This window comes from Balaenoptera borealis (assembly GCF_965194805.1).
Source record: "Balaenoptera borealis genome assembly, chromosome: 5".
Lineage (NCBI taxonomy): Eukaryota > Metazoa > Chordata > Mammalia > Artiodactyla > Balaenopteridae > Balaenoptera > Balaenoptera borealis.
The window spans coordinates 42,832,508-42,854,645 of NC_138862.1; the positions used below are offsets into that span (position 1 = coordinate 42,832,508).

Consider the following 22,138-nt stretch of genomic DNA (forward strand, 5'->3'; position numbering starts at 1 on the left):
ACCCTAAACTATAATTAAACCCTAAAATTTCAAGAGAAATGAGAATTTAATAGAAATAGTTATTTGCTAAATTATATTAACAACACTAAATTGCATAGCTATTAATGTATATCAGAGTACATTCCTACTTTTTTTTTCAAGGAAGATTTACTTTTCAGTTTTGCAGGCCTTGGAGTTTCACGTTGGCTGGCATGAGAGTGGGGTAGAAAGATGCACAGATGGGGACTATTCTGAGCTCATAGGAGGAGGGAGAGCAAACCTCTGTGGGCTGGACCTACAGAGAATCTCATCAGAAAGACATGTACAAATGATACTCCACTTTCATTCTTTGGAAATGCTGACAAATCTCAAAAAAATATTAATAAAATATTTTTATCTTTATTTAAAACAAACTGTAGCCTTTTAATTGACATTTAGTTGAAATCATCTAATCTCTTTAGATATGGAAATGCTACCTCACTCCTTTCGCTTTTGTATCCAAAGGCAAAACATGGATGGGATATTGTAGGAAATGAGGAAATGGTGTTGCAAAGTGGGAAGTTGTTAATAATTTCAATCAATATTTAAATGATAATTATGTCACAAGCTCTGGAGAGTGTAGAGATCTTTCCTTTCATTAAAAGATAACCCATGAGGGCTTCCCTGGTGGCGCAGTGGTTAAGAATGAGCCTGCCAATGCAGGGGACACGGGTTCGATCCCTGGTCTGGGAAGATCCCACATGCCACAGAGCAACTAAGCCTGTGAGCCACAACTACTGAAGCTTGCACGCCTAGAGCCCGTGCTCCGCCACAAGAGAAGCCACCACAGAGAAGCCTGCGTGCAGCAATGAAGACAAATGCAGCCAAAAATAAATAAATAAATAAATAAAGATGACCCATGAAAACTCATGTACTTATAGAGAATATTCTGGTACCTAAATATAATTTTGCATCAACTCAGTGACCCTTTATGAGAAAGACAAAAAAAATGAAAAAGACTAAAAGTCAAAATGTCACATAGTAATTAAAAGAACCATCCCAAATTCATCTACATGACTTTAAATAAAAGGACAGAAAATTTGCATATAGAATGAGAGAGATTTTACTCCCAACGCTAATGAAATTGTACTGGATGGAATATATATGAGTGGAGGATTGGACTTCATCATATTTTAGTTTTCTTCCATTTCTAAGATTATCTGATTGAGGTCCTTTGAACTTACCTAAATATTTTGGATAAAAATATTCCTAGAAAAAAAAAGAAAAAATATATCTTAGCAAATCTAAATTTCACCATAAAGTTAAAACGATTTTAAAATGTGTTTTTATATTAAAGATGCAATAAATTACATATAACTGCCATTTCCACATTACAACATTTTTTCTATAGTAAAATATATACCAGGAGTAGATGACTAATAACATTAAGCCATAAAATGCTTAGGCTTAAAGCAATACTGATCAATTAAATCATGTTTCAAAGGCTTCTAAACTGAAAACAGGCTCCACTGAAGATGTTAAATGTGACTATATATGCCCCCTTTTTGTAAATCTTTTAATTTTTCCATGATGGTTAGATACCCATTTGATACACCTCACATCATGCTGAGTACACACACCAGATTCATTGCTGAATAACAGTAACATAATTTGAATTGAATTAAAGTGGACATTTACCTTTTAGCATCTTATGTACATGTAATACCTTACTTATAAATTGGTTATGTACCAAGAATTTTTCTGTAAATCAGTAATTTGGACTAAGGAAAGCACTTCAGCAAAGGGAGAAAAATGTTAAAAATGATTTCTGATGGTAAGGTTCCCAGGCTAGTTCACAAAAGCCTTCTTAAGCCATAATACATCCAATATGCAGCATTAATAGCATAAGAACCCCTCATGAGAAACCAGTGTTTCTACACAAAAACAACCTCAAGGACAGAACATAACTTTCATCCAGGACACAATTAAAGTCCTCATTCCTTCCTCCTCTCACATATAAACCTACACAACACTTAGCTACTAGTTTACAAGTATGAGATCTCCCACTAAGCAATTCAGACATCAGTGTTGTCATCCACAGAACAAAAGCCACGATATAAACAGTGATGAATTGGTTCAAAAGGAGATGATGTAACGGTGAAAGGACTGTATTAGGGACAGTGGGGAGACAAGCAATAACGTGGTGACTGGGAGTGTGGAGTAGGGTATGAGGCATGTGGGCAGGGAGTGTCTGGAGCAGGACAGAAAGTGAGAAGCAATAACAAATGTTTTTTTTTCTTTCATTTCTCCCATTTCTTCCTTACTCTCTCCGTCATCTCTTTCTCTTCTGTCAATAACACCACTGTCAGAATGAGTAGAGGAGAGGAAGCACATAAATGAGTTTCTTTTCTCTACTCTTTTCTCTCCCCTCCATATGGCTTCTGTCTCACTCCCCATTTGCTACTCAGAGGCTAAGCTATGAGAACATATTTACAGTGTTAGATATACATGCTCAAGTATTTATGGGTAATACAATCAAATGAAATCTTGAGCATGCAGGCTTGCCTTAAAATGTTCCAGCAAAACAAAACAAAACTTAGAGTGGGTGGGGTAGAGAATAGGCAGAACAAGAATGGCAGATTGTTGATAATCATTGAAAGGGAAAGTAGGTATATTGGGGTTTATTATATTGTTCTCCCTACTTCGGGATATATTTATAATTTCCATAATAAAAAGAAATTTGTATATATGTGTGTGTGTGTTTATCTGTTTCCTACACAATATGAGTACACTGTTATATTGTGTGAAATAAAATATTTTTGTCTTAATTGCTTTTCCACAACAGGCAACAAAACTAAGACAAGCATTTTGATTCAATCTTGGAGAGTGTTAAAAATGAATCTTCGGGTAGCTTGGGAAAAATTCCCTCTGAACCTATTAGAGTAGGTGGAGGTAAGAGAATTAAAGGGCAATCCCAGAAAACACAAGTTATTACTGTCTTGGACAAGTTCTCTAACTATAGACAAATGGTTCCTGCTTGTTACGGCTCATCCAGTCTCATGGTTCCAGGAGCTAAGGCAGAGGTAAAGGAGGTACTTTGTGTATGTTTTCTCCCTCATTTCCTTTTGGTTATACAGTTCATCTCAGGGAAAAAAATCTGAGGTAACCCTGAAGGTTATCAAACTTGAATTCTTCACCCCAATTCGTAGAGGCACTATTTATATTCCTGCTACCCACAGAACATGTTAAAGAACCCCCTTCTCTAGGAAAATTAGAGGACTAAAGATCAGATCTAGGGGTCCCATATTTCTGTATGATATTTAGGGGTCTTTGTGATTATTTTATTCTAGACTAAACTGGAAAAATTTAAACACTAAAGGTATAAATTCCAACTGCAGGGATTATTGATGATTTACAGTGGGCTGAGGAAACTTCCCAAGAGTTTATGGAATAAATTAAAATTATTCTCAGGGAACACAGTACTGTAATGAATCCTTTATTAAGCATTTACTGAGTACCTATTATGTACCGAGCTCTGAATTAGAGGCTCTGTTTTCTAAAGCTTGGTTAAAAATGCCAATGGAGAGAATTAATGAAGCATAGTGATAACAATGTAGTCACACACACACACACACACACACACACGCACACGCACACGCACACACACACACTTGAGGTGCCTTCCCCTCGCCTAACACTACAAAATCCTGGTTGGGAGAAAGTAATTACAAACCATAAGGTTCATACTATTTGTGATAATTAGGTATAGTTGAATTATAGTTTGGTCAGAGCACATTGGTTTTGGCAAATAGTGTCTCCCTAACAAGCCCACTTTCCTTTGAAGGTAATTCCTCCTGAAACGCTTCAGTGGGTACATGCGGAAGGTGATATACACAATCATTAACTTTAAAAAGAAACACAAGGGAACACAGACTCAAGCTGCAAACATTCCATCTGTAACTGTATGTCTAGGTATGTTAACTTACCACTTTTCATGAATTCTTACCGTTTCAGGGTCATTTTCAAAGACCTCCCTGGCTTCTTCTTTATTGCACAGTTCTTCAATGCATTCTCTTTCAAGATTACCCTTTTTTGTTTCTTCAATCAAAGAATTTGCACGGCTTTTCCTAACCAGGAATTGTGAAGCATGTTGCTTTGACAAAACTGAAGAAAAAAAAAAAAAGTTTACATGAACAAATCTTTCATTTCTCCACCTAAAATATTATATTAAGCAATGATATATTAAATAAATCATTTTCTGCCGGTAAATTGTATGCCATTTAAAGTTATGCCTGCCTTAGGACTTCCCTGGTGGCACAGTGGTTAAGAATCCGCCTGCCAATGCAGGGGACATGGGTTCGAGCCCTGGTCTGGGAAGATCCCACATGCCACAGAGTAACTAAGCACATGTGCCACAATTACTGAGCCTGCGCTCTAGAGCCCACAAGCCATAACTACTGAGCCCGTGTGCTGCAACTGCTGAAGCCCACGCTCCTAGAGCCTGTGTTCCTCAACAAGAGAAGCCACTACAATGAGAAGCCCCCGCACCAAAACGAAGAGTGGCCCCCGCTCGCCGCAACTAGAAAAAGCCCGCGTGCAGCAGCGAAGACCCAGTGCAGCCAAAAATAAATAAATAAATAAATGTATTAAATAAATAAAAATTAAAGTTATGCCTGCCTCAGTAGGGTTGAACTGAGGAAAACACGTGGATACATAAGCACTTTGGTTAACAACACAGAGCAGTTTGGTGTGTAGCTACAGCCCTTGTCTAATGATCTACACAAATTATTCAAGCTTATGCTTGAGGTCAAACATACCAAACAATAATTTCGTGTTTACCTCGTTATGATTACATTGGTAAAAGCATCATGCTGAAATGACTATAAAGTCATAGCCACAGCATCTTTAAAGCTAGAGTAACAAACTTTCTCAGTTTTAATGGAAAACTTGTGTGATCTCTGTGGAGAAAGAGAAATGCAGTACAGTCCCATCAGCTATTTGAAAGATACTTGATAGGCTAAAACACCTGGTTATTTATACAAACAAGAAAATAAAATTCCATGGCAAAAGGAAGACCTTATGCAAAGCACAAAATACAGAAGAGAAAAAATCAGTAACTTTGAGTATATAAAAAATTTTAAGCAGTTGACAAACGACGATAAAAATAACAAAGTTCAACATCAAGCAACAGATTGCAGGAAAATATTTCCATCATATATAACAGAAAAAATTACATCCAGAATTTATAAACAACTTTTGCAAATTAAAGAAAAAATAATACAACGATATGCCAACCAATACAGGAATGTGTGCAAGGTTAAAAACAAAATAAATAATGTAAATAAAATATAAACAAAGTGATACCATTTACACATCACTACAGAGAAAAATTAAACTAGCCAATAAACATGTGAAAAGATGTTCAACACAAATTTTTAAAAACAATTGGATTTTTGCCTAATAGATTTGCAAAAATTTAAAAGACTGATAATATCAAGTATGGTGAGTGTAAGAGGAAACAAGTATTCTTGTACAATGGTGGTAGGAATATAAACTGATAGGTATTATTTGAAGGTAATTTGGTAGTATCTGAAAATTAAAAATACATATACTCTTCAATTCAACAATTCTGCTTCTAAGTAGGTCCTACAGATATGCAAGTGTTGCTGAAAAAGGTATGTATAGAATGTTTATTGAAAGATTGTTTGGAGACTTCCCTGGTGGCACAGTGGTTAAGAATCCGCCTGCCAATGCAGGGGACACGGGTTTGATCCCTGGTATGGGAAGATCCCACATGCCGCGGAGCAACTAAGCCCGTGCACTACAACTACTGAGCCTGCGCCGCAGCTACTGAAGCCCGCGCGCCTAGAGCCCGTGCTCGGCAACGAGAGAAGCCACTGCAATGAGAAGCCCATGGACAGCAATGAAGAGTAGCCCCCGCTCACCACAGCTAGAGAAAGCCCACGCGCAGCAACGAAGACCCAAAGCAACCAGAAAAAAAAAAAAAGAAGATTGTTTGTGTTATCCAAAAATTAGAGGACTTCCCTGGTGGCACAGTGGTTAAGGATCCGCCTGCCAATGCAGGGGACATGGGTTCGAGTCCTGGTCCAGGAAGATCCCACATGCCACGGAGCAACTAAGCCCGTGCACCACAACTACTGAGCCTGCACTCTAGAGTCCGCGAGCCACAACTACTGAAGCCCGCACACCTAGAGTCCACGTTCCACAACAAGAGAAGCCACCACAATGAGAAGCCCGCACACCACAACGAAGAGTAGACCCCGTTCATCCCAACTAGAGAAAGCCCGCACACAGCAACGAAGACCCAACGTAACCAAAAAAAAAAAAAAAAAAATTAGAAATGACCTAAATACCTAATAAGAAGGGAATGAAAAAATAAGCTATATAATACATTTGTACAGTAGAATAATATGTGGCTATTCAAAAGAAGGAAGATACTTCTGCACTGAAGATCTCCAAGATATACTATTAAATTAAAAAGTGCAAATTGTAGATGCTACATCTATAGCATAATCCTATATATACCAGTCATACTTGTAGATATGTAAACATCATGTGGACAAATACAGAGAAAAGACACTCAAGCTACAATCTGCAATTATATTTGAAGAAAAGAATGGAGAGTATGAAGTTTGGGTCTTATCATTTTAGAATGTGAATAGAACATTGTTTTTTAATGAAAACATTTTAAATCATAAGTAAAATCTACAAATAACTTTTTTTAATCCTGATTTTTAACCACAAATGGTTCTTTGATTAGGAAGATAAGCAAATAATATAAATAGCTAAATTTATTTTTCTCTTATTTCTCTTATAACTCTGTAAATAAGAATTAATCAAAAGTTGACAATAGAATGAAGAAAAAGAAAGGCAAAAGGACTAATTAACACTTACCATAATTATTAGTTGAATAAATGAACATCTTTCAAGAGAGAATTATAGGGCTTCCCTGGTGGCGCAGTGGTTGCGAGTCTGCCTGCCAATGCAGGGGACACGGGTTCGAGCCCTGGTCTGGGAAGATGCTACACGCCGCGGAGCAAATGGGCCCGTGAGCCACAACTACTGAGCCTGCGCGTCTGGGGCTTGTGCTCCTCAACAAGAGAGGCCGCGACAGTGAGGGGCCCGCGCACCGCGATGAAGAGTGGCCCCTGCTCGCCGCAACTAGAGAAAGCCCTCGCACAGAAATGAAGACCCAACACAACCAAATAAATAAATAAATAAATTTATAAAAAAAAAAAGAGAGAGAATTACATTTATTTATTTATTTATCTATTTTAATTTTATATGGGTTTTCTCACTTACCAAAACAGAAGTTTAAATGTGATAATTAACTAACAAAAGTGTTTGAGTTATATTTTTAACCCTATCTCTCACCATCTTTATCACTGCTCAAGATCAAATCAAGGCTGTGTGCATCTAAAAGATGTTATTCTGTGAGCATGCCACCCACCAAGTGTATTGCTAACTGATAAATCGCAGCCCAATCAACAATGAAAGGGTCTGACAGTGCAATTATCTCATTTATTTGAAATAGTTTTAAGCATGCTACTTGATAATAAATATAGCAAAAACTTGGCCCTTCTGAACTTCAAAGCAAATATGTGAGTCTTTCTGAAAAAACAATAACACTTTGTATTAAAGATAAATGTTTTGATACAATAATAATACAATCAAGGTCAAATGCAGTTGGAAAACAAAACATAAACATCACTCCTTGGCATTTCTTCCTAACAGAATATTAAGTTTTGGAATGCAGAGGTTAACACTGATATTTAGGAATACCTCTTTCCCTATAAGGGCCCCCACTGCAGGACACAGACCAGCTGTAATAACACATCCTATATTCATGTTTGGGGAAGTTCTCAATTGTGCAGGGAGAACCAAGGTGTGGTTTAAAGGAATGCTCACATACATTTATAAAACTAGAAGGAAACAAAGTAACCTCCATTATTTCAGAGATGATGAAAATCAGGAGCATACAAGATATTTGTTCTAAGTTATAAAGCTAATAAATAGCAAAAGTACAACTTAGATCACAGGCATCCCAATGCTCAGACCTGCAACCATCCATTACTATTTGCTGCTGTTTTTCAAAAAAGAGGGAGAAGTTTCACTGTCTCAGATGATAAGAGGAATATTAAAAATGAAAATTGTTACACCTCTGACCTAAAGGATAATGAAGCTAATAATTTAAAAAATAATTTTGCCTAAATAAATTTTGCCTAAATTTGAAAGTTTATGTTTTAGTTCATCTGGGTTCACCTCAATAATACTTCCAATTGGCATGATACTTAAAAATTTTCAAAGTGTATATTAATGATTTCATTTGATCCTCACATAAATAATGAAATATATTACAGGACAGAATTATCATCCCCATTTTCCTACTGAAGAAATTGGAGCTAAAAGAGGTTACATGGTTTTTTCAAGGTCATAGAGCTACAAAGTTGTGCTATTGGGACAGGAATTTAAATGTACCCATCCTCCTAGTCCAATGCTCTTTCTGCTATGTATTCTGCCACTTAAATGCCCACAATGTACTTGATTTAAAAAAATAAATTATGTGGTGGTGTAGTGGACATGTTTGGTATCTTAAATAAGACATTTACTGTCCTTTATAAAAAAGATCCATCCATCTAACAGAGTGTGCTTTCAAAGGAGTCTACTATTCCTTGTCAAAAAGATACAAACATGATATCACAGATCCAGACTAAGAACTACAGAACTGTAGGATGAGACAAATATATGTTCCAAAGTGTTTTTATCAGCTGGCTCAAAGTCTATCTGCCCAAAAATATCTACCCTGCTGGCACGCAGGAATGTCTAAAAAGTTCCATTATTTATCATAATAATAACTATGGCACTATAAGCATATAAATGCTCTTTTTGCATTATCTCCTATTAATCCTATCACAACTGTTATACACATGAACTAACTGAAACTCAGAGAAGTTGAGTTTAATCTTACCAAGTTCACACAACTGAGAACAGTCAATCAAGCCTACCTCCAAAACCCATTCTCTTTCTGCATTACCACATTGTCTCTAATTATTTGTTTCACTTCTTTAGATCAAGAAGTTTTTCAAGAAAGTCCTTGTGAAGACACAACTATGTGCTTGAAAAGTGTTACATTCAGATTCAAATTTTTAGGTTATAATGTTTAGTTATGAGTCTTTCAAGATTAGGAATATGACTGAATCTGCTTGATTTTTTTAACTTAATCTGAACAGTGACCATAGAAGTTGAACAATTATGTCAATAACATAAACCATTATGCAAACATTAACTAGAATTCTTTTTTGAAATTGTCTTCACAGCCTTCATATGTTCCCTTCAATATTTTCTGTGGGGACCAATTTTTTTTTCAACATAAATTTGACTGTATAACAGAAAGTAATTTACTGTTGTTGGTACTTCACTTAAGCATCTGTAATAAGGATAGTGGGATTAGCATTGCCTCTACTCACAGGAAAATTCCCTCACAGTTCAATTCAGCTTGACCTTGGTCAAGGATTAATGAAAAATGTTAAAAGCCCCTTTCCCACTTAGTTGTCCAAGCTTGCCACCCTCTGTTCAGAGGCGTCAGGACCACAGAGCTGCAGGTTGTCCAAAACTGATCAGTCAGATGTGGGTCTAAGAGGAAGAATTCTAAGCTTTAGGATAGTTCATCCTCTGAATCTCTTCCATTCTGCTCTCTTGTCTTTGCAAAGATGGTTCTCACATTCCTCCCTCCAAGAGCTCTTCTCTTTTTAAATTCTGCTTTCTGTCTCTCTTTTGGCCCTTGTTATTTGGCATCCCAAGAATGAAAAACTGTCCCTAAAAGAATGTGTCTGAGAAGGGAATTTTAGGCTAGCATTTGGTTTGGCAGAGTGTTTGAATCTTTGTTTCTTCTTCACTGTGGGACAGGGTCAGGGAAAATGGCATTCAATGTACAAATAGAACAGTTAGATAATACTTTGAGATATAATTGTGCCTCCTGTGTCTCAACTGTTGAAATGGCATGTTTTGCTTACAAAAAGACTGATAAAAATAGAATTGCATGATATAGGAAAACCATTAGTTAATAATGATGGGAAATTTTATTTTAAATAATCACATATTAAGTATAAAATCTTTCATTTTTATCATAAAAATTTATACCACAGAAGATTTATAATTGAGGAGGGATATTAAAAAATGTGAAGTTTGCAAGGACTAAGAAAAAATCAAAATAGATTTTTAATTAGGCATTCATCAGCCTACATAATTATTACCAACTTTAAGAAAAGCTTGTGTTAACCTTCAGAAATAAATGCTATGTCTGTATGTATGTTATACTTCAATTTTTTTAAAGTAAAGTTTATTTTTTTAAAAGAGAACTAATATACTACCTAACGCTTCTCTACATTTCACATTTTGTTTAGTATTGAGGACTATGCCGCTGAGCAACTGTTTCTTCTCATATTATTATATTAAGGGTTAGAAAAACTTTAGAAAAAGTATTCTGTAATGGTGAACCATGCCTCTGTCCTTCAAGAGGACTAAGCAATAAATAGGCTGATGAGAAATAATTTAAGAGAATCAAATATCATAAGAGGTAGGTCTGGATAGATTTAAATGTGGGAAACAAAAAGAGGATATAATCTGTGAATTATATGTTGCACATATAAAGGTGAGTTCTATAACATTTGGATTAGAAAGGATGAGGGTTGGCATTTATTTAGAAGTAGGAAAGCCAGTGTCATTAAAAAAATGTGACCATTGACCCCCATTCTGGAACAGATCAATGAATGGGTAGGGAAACAATGCTTGAACTGTTCAGCCACAACAGAAGTGAAACGGACCTCTCCTTACTTGAAGATTTAACTGTAACTAATTTACAGCCCCTAGTCTAGGGGAAAAAAAAGAGTAAATCAAACACTCTAACCAATTCTCCCCGAGATTAAACCTTTGCTTTAGCCATAGACAGAGAAAGCAGTACATTTTATTCAATAGTTATTCCTTCCAAAACAACAAATACGTCTACCCAAAAGACAGAACGGGCAGCTTGTTACCCAGAAAAAAACTACATTGTCCATTTCTGTTATGTCATGTGTTTGTTCTTGGTAAGTGATAAATTAAGGTACTTCTTTTGAAGGAACTCAGAGTTTAGATTTTGGCAAGGTCTGAAGAGGAAATTTCTAGAGCCCTGTCTTTTCTTCTCTAGAACACTACACTGCACACTGGCTACACTTTCTTAGGCTACAATGGGAGGTCTCTTTTTAGGATGTGCAGCAAGATATTCATGTAGTCAGCTTGCTTTGTCTTTTTTATCTCCTGCACATTAGGACACCAAAACACCATCTGATTCGATGTCACGTAGCAAGAGGTTACAGCACAGTAAACGTCTTGTTTTTGTTCTATTTGACCTATTTTGTTAGGGTGGCATCAATTAATATAATTAGTTCACAGGCCTGTGTCTGTATTTACGTTTGGAAAAGCAAAAGGCAACAATAAGAGAGCTGGCCTAATTCTGCAATACCCCACTTCCTGCAACATCTCCCAGATCTCCCCAATAAGCAAGTCTGAAGCGCACTTAGAGGCTTAGAAAGACTCTAGATCTTAATGGCTTCCCTTTTGACTCTTAGGATATTACTATTTTTTAAGTGCTGATGTGGAAATGAGATTATTTGGAATATTGGTAAAGCATCGAGTAGGTGTTTATAATTCAATATAATTTCTACCAGCCTTTGAGAACTCCCTGTTGACTTTCTAAAAGGCCATAAGACACAGTCTAAATAACAATGGAGTAAAATGATAACTTAGGAAAGGAGAGAAAATGATTGGGATAAGGAGTCGAGGAAAAGAAGGAAAATAAAACAAGTAATAAGGAAAGGTGCATTTAACATATACCATGTGGGAGAAAGTTAGTAGCGCAACTAGAAAGAGTTATTTTCAAAGAGTCGTGTCCTCCTTACCTTGACAATTGCCCTCGACCAATTCCCACAAAGTCTCCTAAAGAGAAGCCTGCCCAGTTACCTAGGACTGATAACAAGTTTCCCAAAAGCAATGTCCTGTTAGAAAAACAGACCTCAACAACCACAGTAGAACCCTAAGCCAGCTACCTAGTCAATCTAATCAACTTAGGACTGTCTTCAAAAAATATGAAATAACAGCTAAAAATCACTAGATATTTGCATAAAATTAATAACATGAAAGAGAAGGTCAAGAGGAACATACAGACTCCAAAGGAAATAGAGATAATTGAAGACAGAAGATAACTTTAAAAAATCTATAACTAATATCCTAAATAAATTGAGAGAACCTGTCATCCATAAAACAAAAGTATGCTATGAAAAAGAAGTAGAGAACTAAAATATGATTTCAAAATAAAAACATTAATGGATGAACTGAAAAACAGAATGGACTACTCCCCACCCCCCAAAAAGTCAGCCCTTTTTCATTCCTATCACACTGACAAAGATTTTTTTTTTTTTTTTGTTTAAAATGGAAAGTTTATTTGCTCAGTACACCAAATAGAATGCAAGCACTGTCATGACAAATATACAGAAATATGCAGATCAACATAAAATAGTAATTTAGTTTAAAGGAAGGGAAATCTCTTTAAATGTTATGACAACGTACTCCCAAGAATCTTTTTTTCAGTTAATTATACATTTCAATAAAATACACGGTAATGAATTAAGTGGAAGTTAGCTTGTGAATTTTTCTTAAAAATAAAAATCCAACCCTATTAATCCATGCCAGTTAAACATTCTAACTAAAATTTCCAAGTAAGTGAAAAAGGAGATGGAGTTAGTTACCTTTTTTGCTTGAACAGTCCCAAGGAAAATGGTTAACTACAAACACAGCAGGCAAACTGTTAAGACCGACTGATCTAGAACATAGTGTTGAACTAATTTCAGTCTCAAGTTGTGCTAAATGCTCATCATTAGTATGGCACAGTTTGGTCCATGATATGGTTTAATGCCAAGACAGATCCCAATTTGTTACAGAAACACAGAGATTACTGTTGCTTTTTTTTGTTTTGTTTCTAAATATATATATTTTTAAAAGCCAGGTATACTTCCACATACAAAGGCAGGTTTTCCCAGGACGAATTTACAGAAAGTAGTCTGGGGTGCGCCGGGTCACATGAGGCTCTCCACGACGAGGTGCTGGGTCAAACTGAAGGAAGGAATACTTCAAAGTGTCATCTAATTCCATGAAAGCAGCCTGGTTCCCACAACGGTAACAGTAATTCGGTGCACTGAAAATGGTAACCACATTCCGATCGTGACACCAATTGTATCCCTCCATTACAAGTTGGTGAGCACGAGAAACCAGTGTGAGACCATTGGCATGGTTAAATGTTTCAGAAATATCTTGTCCAAATGTGTAGCCAGCGCCGCGTGGTGAAATACCCCACCCACCACGATCATCTGGATCTGACCATAACAGATCACACATTGGGCCCTCATGTGGGACTTCTTTTAAGCGATCCAGGGCTCTTATATGATCCAGTGTGTCTATGGATGGGGAGAGGCCACCATGGAGGCAGAATATCTGTCCATCTACTAAAGCTGTAAGTGGCAGATAGTCAAACAGATCTGTAAAGTATTTCCAAACATTGGCATTCCCATACTTTCGCAGACATTCATCATAAAAGCCATATACTTGGGTAATTTGTCGGCTTTCGTGGTTTCCTCTCAATATTGTAATACGTTCTGGATAACGCACCTTTAATGCCACAAGAAGAGTCACAGTCTCCACAGAATAATAACCTCTGTCTACATAGTCACCCATGAATAGATAGTTTGTATCTGGTGATTTCCCACCGATTCTAAAGAGTTCCATAAGATCATGGAATTGACCATGCACATCTCCACAGACGGTAACAGGACAGCGGACCTCTTGCACATTTGATTCTTTTGTTAAAATTTCCTTAGCCTTTTCGCACAGCGTCCGCACCTGGTTCTTGTTCAGTTGTTTACACTCGTTCAGCTGCTCGACCCACTGGTCCAGCTCCTTGGTGAACGCCTTGTCGTCCATAGTGGCCCGAGCCCCTCCCCCGCTGCCTCCCGCCCCCCTCCCCGCCCCCGCGCGCCCCAGCCCCGGGCGCCGCTCCCCTCGCCCGGCGCCGCCGCCGCCGCCAGCTCCCAGCGGGAAGGGAAGGAGCCGGGGAGCGCGACCCCGCGCCCCGCCCAAGCCCCGCGGGCGGCTCCGGGCACACGGTCTCCGGGAGACCCCTGCCCGCCCTGGCCCGTCAGGCCGCGCGCCCCAGGAGTCGGTGAAGGGCGCGGGGAGGTGCGGGGCTTCCTTGGAGCTCCCGCCGGACGATGGGCACCTGCCGCCGCCCCTGACAAAGATTTTAAAAGTTAATATCCAATGTTGGCAAAGATGAGAGGAATTAGACACTTAAAATCTACTTTTAAAATCAGATTTCCAAGGGAAATCTAACAATATGTGTCTAAAACCTGCAAAATAGGCGCACTCTTAAACTGTTATATATAGGATGGATAAAAAATGAGGTCCTACTGTATAGCACAGGGAACTGTATTCAATATCCTGTAATAAACCAAAATGGAAAAGAATATGGGAGAAAATGTATATATATGTATGTATAGCTGAATCACTTTGCTGTAAACCAGAAACTAACACAACGTTGTAAATCAACTGTACTTCAATACAATTTAAAAAAAAAACAGTAATTGGGGGCCACCTTGGAGGCTGTCTACCACAGGCCAAAATGGTTTTTCCCTTTGGATGTTTCCTGTATTTTGTTATTGCTATTGTGTTTTTCCCCTGGGTAGATATTTTTAGAATTTTTCATTAATTTGAGAGTAAGATTTTCCACCAGTTAAAAAAAAAAATAAGCGCACTCTTTAGATATTCAGCTAACAATTCCATTGCTAGGACATTAAACTGAGGAAATGAACATGGACATATGTAAAAAAATATACATGAATATGTTCATCACAATATTGTTGATACAAGCAAAACATTGGAAATAATTTAAATGTCCAAAAATATGATTTTAGTAAATATATTATGATGAACATATATAAAGGAAAATTATAAATCTACTTTAAAGTGTGACAGATTTTAATTTATTGATATAAAAACAATTATCATTTTTAGATGAAATATCAAGTTACAAATAATATGCCGAGCAAAATTCCATTCTTTCCCTTATATATTTTAATTTCTAAGAACGTATATATACAGACAAAGGGGCTTAGAAGAATATAAAGCAAAATGTTACATAGGTCTCTTGCTAGTGAAACTACAGATGCATTTTTTTAGCACATTATATTAAGTGTGGATTACTTGAATGGTTTAAAAATGTAAGGAGATAGTAGGATATAGCTGGTAGTTTAAGTTGAGGAATGATGTCCAATAAGGACAGAAGGTCAAAATGGAACGCCAGGAAACTCTAACATTTACGGAAAAGGAGAGATCATCAAAACGACAGAAATAGAATTAGTAACACATACGTATACAGAGAGAGAAAGAAAATTTGAAGATAATGCTTATAGACATAAAAGGAGGTCAATTTCAAAAGGATAAGTTTCAACAGTGTCAAATGTTGCAAAGAAGTTATTAATAATAATTACTATTATTTAGGATGAGAGCTAAAATGTATACAGTTGGTTTAACAATAGGATCACCATTAACATTCTCAGTCCCCAATACAGTGGGAGGGTGAGAAGAGAGGAGACCTCCAGAATAAACTATTTCTTCAAGAAAATCAAATGAGAATAGGAAGAGAAAGAGTGGGTAATAACTTTAAACAGAGGCAGAGAAAACGTAACGTTTTCCTAAAGTGGGGAAGGTACATCACGGAATAGCTGTGAAACTCAATGAAAAAATGCCAAATATGCTATTTTGAAAGATGGAAAATATCATATAATTGCAGGAAGTTACAATTTTACCATTTTTATGGAGATTTAAAAGCCAGTGTTCTTGACTGTGTCCTTTTAAAGTCCATTCCAAAAAATGGACCAGAGGACTAAGAAGAATTATGCTAATGGCCTAGAACCAGTAAGAGCCGGTTCCTATTACCACTCCTCCGTAGAAAGACTCAGAATCTATGTGGATAAATTATCCTTATTTTATTTTCCCTCAAGCCTGGAGATTTCAATTTCTATATTTGGAACAATGTAATATAAATGAAGGGGTTTTCCCCATACTAGACCTAATAACACTTAATTTATTACGTTTAGAAAAAACAAAACTGCAACTTTAAAAACTTAAAGCAACGTTTGCACTTTAAAGTTAGCCTTAGAAACCCCAGTTCCTAAAGGTCCTCTGTTACCCTCACATCTAATAATTTTTTACTGAAGACCTTCCCTACAGCTGCGTTCTCCTGCCATGGGACTCAGCTTCTTTTCTCCCTTCTCCGACATCCTCTCCCCTTCTCTTTCTCTGGCCACTGTCTACTGCCACCCCTGCAAATTTCTGTTCACTTCTTATGCAGAATCATTTATCTATCTTCTCTGTTATGGCCTTACAGACCAGAATGATTCAAACTCTTAAGTGTAGGGATTACCTGAGGGTCTTGTTAAAATGCGTACTCTGAGTCAGCAGGTCTGAAGTGGGGTCAGAGATACTTCATTCCTAATAAACTCCCGGGTAATGCTGCTGCTGGTCTATGGACTACACGTGAATAGTAAAGCTATAGACCATGTTTTGGGGACTTTACTTTCTAAATCTAAAGCCATTTTCAAGGCAATTTCTAAAATAATAACAGTTCTCACCATAGGAGTAATTTCAATATCAACTGCTACGATATTTTTTTCAAGTTGCCACATTAATAGCCAACTTAATGTCATTATACTAAGTCATCAGCTGGTCTGTTCATAGGCGTGTTAATTATGCTCTCTCTCTATCACAAATTTTATTCAGATAGTTAAAGCAACCTTACCCTGTGTAATATACATCACCAAAGGTTTAAATGGGCAACAAGTATTTGTGCTTCTCTTAGAGGAAGAAACAGTAATCTTAACCTTGGAGGAAAAATGTTTGTAACAGAGACAATGCTGACCAAATATTCCATGTGCTTCCTTGCATTGGAAGCAGATGTGAGTTTTGTTACTTCCACACTAAGACGGTTAAGAACAAGTACGAAACTGAGTTACTTGTACTGAGGTGGATGGACCTAGAGTATGTCATACAGAGTGAAGTAAGCCAGAAGGAGAAAAACAAATACTGTATGCTAACACATATATATGGAATCTAAAAAAAAAAAAAAATGGTTCTCAAGAACCTAGGGGCAGGACAGGAATAAAGATGCAGACGTGGACTTGGGGACACTGGGAGGGGGGAAGGGTAAGCTGGGACGAAGTGAGAGAGTGGCATGGACATATGTACACTACCAAATGTAAAATAGATAGCTAGTGGGAAGCAGCCACATAGCACAGGGAGATCAGCTCAGTGCTTTGTGACCACCTAGAGGGGTGGGATAGGGAGGGTGGGAGGGAGATGCAAGAGGGAGGAGATATGGGGATATATGTATATGTATAGCTGATTCACTTTGTTACAAAGCAGAAACTAACACACCATTGTAAAGCAATTATACTCCAATAAAGACATTAAAAAAAAAAAAAAAAAGAACAAATACGCCTCCTCCATTGCTTTCCTTTCTTGTGGGGACATTGGATGCCATGTGTTCCAGATGGTACAACTAGAGATGTAAGAGATTTACACAAACCACATTGAACTTTACACGACTAAAAAATAAACTCTTATTTTACTAAGTCACTGAGATTTGGTGATTTGGAGACTAATTTGAAGATTTGTGGATTAAAGTGTTATCACACCATAGCATATCTTACCCTAATTAACATAAGATTATGGAAAATTTAAACTAATTCCTATATTCAATAATGTGCTAATTTGCTCCTTCATTAATTCTAAAAATAAGAGAGTTCTAGTGAAAGCATAAAACACATAGATAAGACAGAGTACTTCAGCTTATTCCTTGAATAAAATAAACAATAAAGCAAAAGAATGTAAAAAAAAGCCCTAAATATATTTAAATATTAGAGAATAGCACCAAGAAAATATCAGTTTTCTAAATTACCCTATAATATAAATGGGGAAATAAAGATCTTAGAAATCTTTATCACACATCAATCCATGATCCAAAAAAAAAAAAAACAGAACAAAATCTTATAAAGTATACTAAAGTCTGAGAAGGCTAAGGACAGATCACCTGGTATGGTTGGAGAAGACAATAAAGAGAAAGAGTCTTTCAAAAAGGAGGACTGGCATGTGAAAAGACCACAAGGGAGAGAGGACAGAGAAGGACCAGTTTTCAGAAGAGGGGCAGGGAAAGCTCATTTGGAGGAAAAGATTTGGAAGCCTCCAGATCATGAGCCTTGTACACCAGGTTCAGACTTCAGAAATAGTAGAGACAAAAAGCAGCCGCAGATGCCTCCTGCTGATTTTTTTAGAAGCAAACCACCATCACATGGTGGGAATGGTGGGTGCCTTCAGCAGCTGAGGGCCTGAGACCTACAGTTGCCAGAAACAGAATTCTGCCAATAATCCGTGAGTTTGGAAGAAGATTCCAAGCTTCAAATGAGATCTCGGCTCTGGTGGACCCCTTGATTTTATCCATGTGAGAACCTGGAGCAGCTCCCTGAACTTGTGCCTGGACTTCTGACCTATGAACCTATGAGATAATAAATTGTGTTGTTTTAAGACGCTAAGTTTGTGGTAACTTGTTATGCAACAATAGAAAACTAATACTCAAGGCATATATAATTTTGAATTAGGCTGAATGTATTAATATTGTTAATTTTGTTCCATGTGCTAGTTAGAGCCCCAGCTTCAGTGCTAACAGCTGGTTTGGTTATCTAATGCTATCGCAGACAAAATCTTGGCACACACTGAACAACACTGAAATGCCAGACATTCCTTGACATAATATCAACGAAGGAATAGGAGTCAGATGTTCTGGCTTGAATTGTTCATGTGGCTCCTACCTGTTCACCTCCTCACTTATCCACCCCACTCCCTAACAGAAGAAAAGAATACATTTTCATGACTATCATAGATTATTGAGGAAATCACTGGAATTTTAAAAAAGCATTGTACTGGCTGTTCTCCCTAGGTAGGAAATCTTGCTGGGAGGGGCTGCAATGAAAATGGGCTCCCGGATCTCAGGTGGGACAGGAGGAACCTGCGTGGCTGAGCTTAGGTAGCCGCCTGTACTGACCTGAATCAACGTCAGTGATCAGATCTTGGAGGAAGGATTAACAGGCAAAGCTCTCCCAAAATTAGATAGAAAGACAACCCACAAAATTCTTCACTGAGTTTTTCACCCCAAACTCTCTGGGTTAGCAAATAGAGGCCGTATAGTCACAATACAAAGAAATCACCACCTCGCCTTAATTACCAGTCGAATCAGTGGATGAATACAGAACCTCTTGAATGAAGGAGAAGAAAGATGCCCTTGAGGAAGCATCTGTAAACTTTTCTCCTAGTTTTCTCCAAAGCAAAATAAATGCACCAGGTAACTGCACTAAGGAAAAAGACTCTCAAAACTTTATTCATTATTAGATGCCTAAGATCTAAGATCAAAACACCTAAGATCTAAGGTATGCTGTTCAGAATTGAGGATTATGAGGCTCAGTTGATAAAGAGAATTCTGTCCTGAAACTATAGGCCCAATCAGACTCAATCTTCAAACTGTGATTCCTTCTGATTCTTTCCCCAGGCCTAAGAGCAGTGAACTATTTTCAGCAAAAATGTGGTCATGTCGGAATATTCCCGCTCAAGTGAGAAACAAGTTGTTATATACCTGTCTGTCCATCACTAAGATGGAAGAATAGATTTTGATGGACCTCTTATTTTTGAGGCATATTCCACTTTTAGATGTTCTACTCTGAGCTTTTTACTATGAGTCCAGAAGCTGCCAAGTGTGGGTGGAAACCAAAATAAGAGAATGCTCTCTAGCTAGTTCAAAGTTCATTTCAAGCAGTCTGTCATGTAGCCGAGCCAGTGACTCATCAGATCTAACTGGGCTTAAATGGTCCATAGGACGGCAGGGTACTCTTGAGACACCCTAGCAAGTCCCAGAAGAAGAATTTCAGGAGTGATCCCTTTGAGTTGGGAGCAAGTCACGTTTGTTTCAGCAATTATTTTCCCTTTGAGAAACTATTCCTGGTGTCCTTTTGGACTTTTGTGAGGTGAAGATCTGATCACAGGACAATGTGATTTGAACATCTCATCATGAACTAGATGCTATGTTTTTCGTGTAGCCATAAATTTAGTTATGACAGCAGTTCAACTGTGAAATGTTCAAATGGTATGAATAGGATGAGCCTAAAGCACCACTAAGTGGCCTGGGCCAGTTTCTCATTCTCCTGACTTCTTTCCCTCCCTCCACCTCCCTTTATGGACTCATGAGGAAAGGCCTACAACCAAGAATGAAAAGGAAAAGATGCCTCAGTGTGATGTACCAACATGAGCCAGAGGTAGACCTGCTACAAAGCTACAGCCAGAAATGAACTACAGCCTCTCTCAAGGGTGATCCTGAAGAGCACAGGAGAAATAAAACCTTCACAAGGGGTGGACAGATAAGCAGTTATTTCTCATTGTCCACTTTGCTTAGAATGAGAAATTATCAGAGATCAGAATCTTTGCTACTTTCTCAATAGTTACAAATGGTCTGTCCAGTTGTTCAGAGACCTGTAAAGAGTTAGATCTTAGGCCTAGAAACAAGGAAGTTTGGTCAAGAATTGCCCCAGAGCTGAGAATATTTGTGTTCCAAGTGGATAGCCCCATACCAGGAAGGTTCTTAATTATAAAAGGGGGCAGAATGGCCCACTTAATGATTGTCAGTTGTGGTTCTTCTCAAGGTAATCTAGTGCAAGGCTCACAAACTCAGAAATCAACAAGTGTCTGATAGGTACCATAAACAAGGGAAGAGAATTTGGTGACAAACAATGAGGAATGCTTGGAATTATGGCAAACTGGAGAGGATATAATCTGTCTAAAGAAGGTAGCTCTGAATCAGCTCTAGCTGAATCTTTTTCTTTTAAGATTTTTTTTTGATGTGGACATTTTTAAAGTATTTATTGAGTTTGTTACAATATTGCTTCTGTTTTATGTTTGGAGGTTTTTTTGGCCACAGGGCATATGGGATCTTAGCTCCCTGACCAGGGATCGAAACTGCACCCCCTGCATTGGAAGTCGAAGTCTTAACAACTGGACCGCCAGGAAAGTCCCAGCTCTAGCTGAATCTTGCTGTGTTGGAATGTGGGCTCAGAATTGCCAGATCGTCCTTTGTTTTTCAAAAGAAGTTATAAAAACAAAATTTTGGATGAAATTTTCTGATTTTTAAATTGCTCTGAGGACCAACACACAACTCTGTGGGTACATATGGCCTTCAGGCTGTTGCTTTGTGTCACTCAGTTTAGTGCTTGTTCAATATTCATAAAAAGGCAGCCATGGTGGCAAGGATGGAGACTACATGTAGACTCAGTTACACAGACTTCCCCTCACGAACGGTCCAGACTCTTGCTGTTACCAGAATTGCCATTCATTCAGCTGTTGTAAATCGGACAGATTACAAAAGCCAACAAGTTACCTGATGAATGGCTGACTAGTTAGGGCACTTTTTTTATGAAGGAGCAGCAATTTGGACTCAGAGGTAGAGACATTTATTCTTTATTTGGATTTAATTTTTCCATCAGCACCACTACTGGAAGACTTGTTCGATGCTTTATGCTAAGCCATACAACTTTAGAATTAACTCCACAATTAAAGAAATAAGTCAATGGGATGATTATTATGGTTTTCATTGGTCTTATTGTGTACTCTAAGACCTAGAAAGAGCTAACCTTATGGAATTATGGACTGATCAATTATTGAGGGCTCAGTTATTGCCTTTTGAGACACAGTACTATCTTCCAAAATGTGGTTTTTTAAAAAAAGTGGTACATTCTCTGAACCAGCAATCATTAATATTTGGTGCTCTTTTTCCTGAAGCCAAAATACACAGGTTAGGAGTGAAGGTAGAAAGGGAAGAAGTACTTGTCATGATTTGATGGTTAGTGACTGAGTTGAATTGTGTCCTTTAAAAAAATGGTGAGGTCCTAATCCCCCAGTACCTATGAGTATGACTTTATTTGGAAATAGGAGCTTTGCAGATGATCAAGTTAAGAAGAAGTAATAAGAGCAGGCCTTA

At 37.6% G+C, this 22,138-nt stretch overlaps 1 protein-coding gene and 2 pseudogenes across 3 annotated transcripts in view; all 3 read right to left on the reverse strand.

The window, feature by feature from the left end:
• Positions 1-22,138, reverse strand: part of LOC309628808 (ras-related protein Rab-28 pseudogene) — a 457,231-nt pseudogene that overhangs the window by 270,488 nt on the left and 164,605 nt on the right. The window lies entirely within an intron of this gene.
• The window catches only part of PROS1 (protein S), a 63,209-nt gene that overhangs the window by 35,302 nt on the left and 5,769 nt on the right, over positions 1-22,138 (reverse strand). Inside the window, exons 2-3 of the mRNA XM_082392102.1 lie at positions 3,965-4,122; positions 1,203-1,227 (exon numbers count right to left, since the gene is read on the reverse strand). Of these exons, the coding sequence (XP_082248228.1) occupies positions 1,203-1,227; positions 3,965-4,122 (183 nt within the window). The remainder of the gene's footprint in view (positions 1-1,202; positions 1,228-3,964; positions 4,123-22,138) is intronic.
• On the reverse strand, positions 13,031-14,292 carry LOC309628792 (serine/threonine-protein phosphatase 2A catalytic subunit beta isoform pseudogene; annotated as a pseudogene). Its single transcript has one exon. The product of its transcript is annotated as a serine/threonine-protein phosphatase 2A catalytic subunit beta isoform pseudogene (transcript).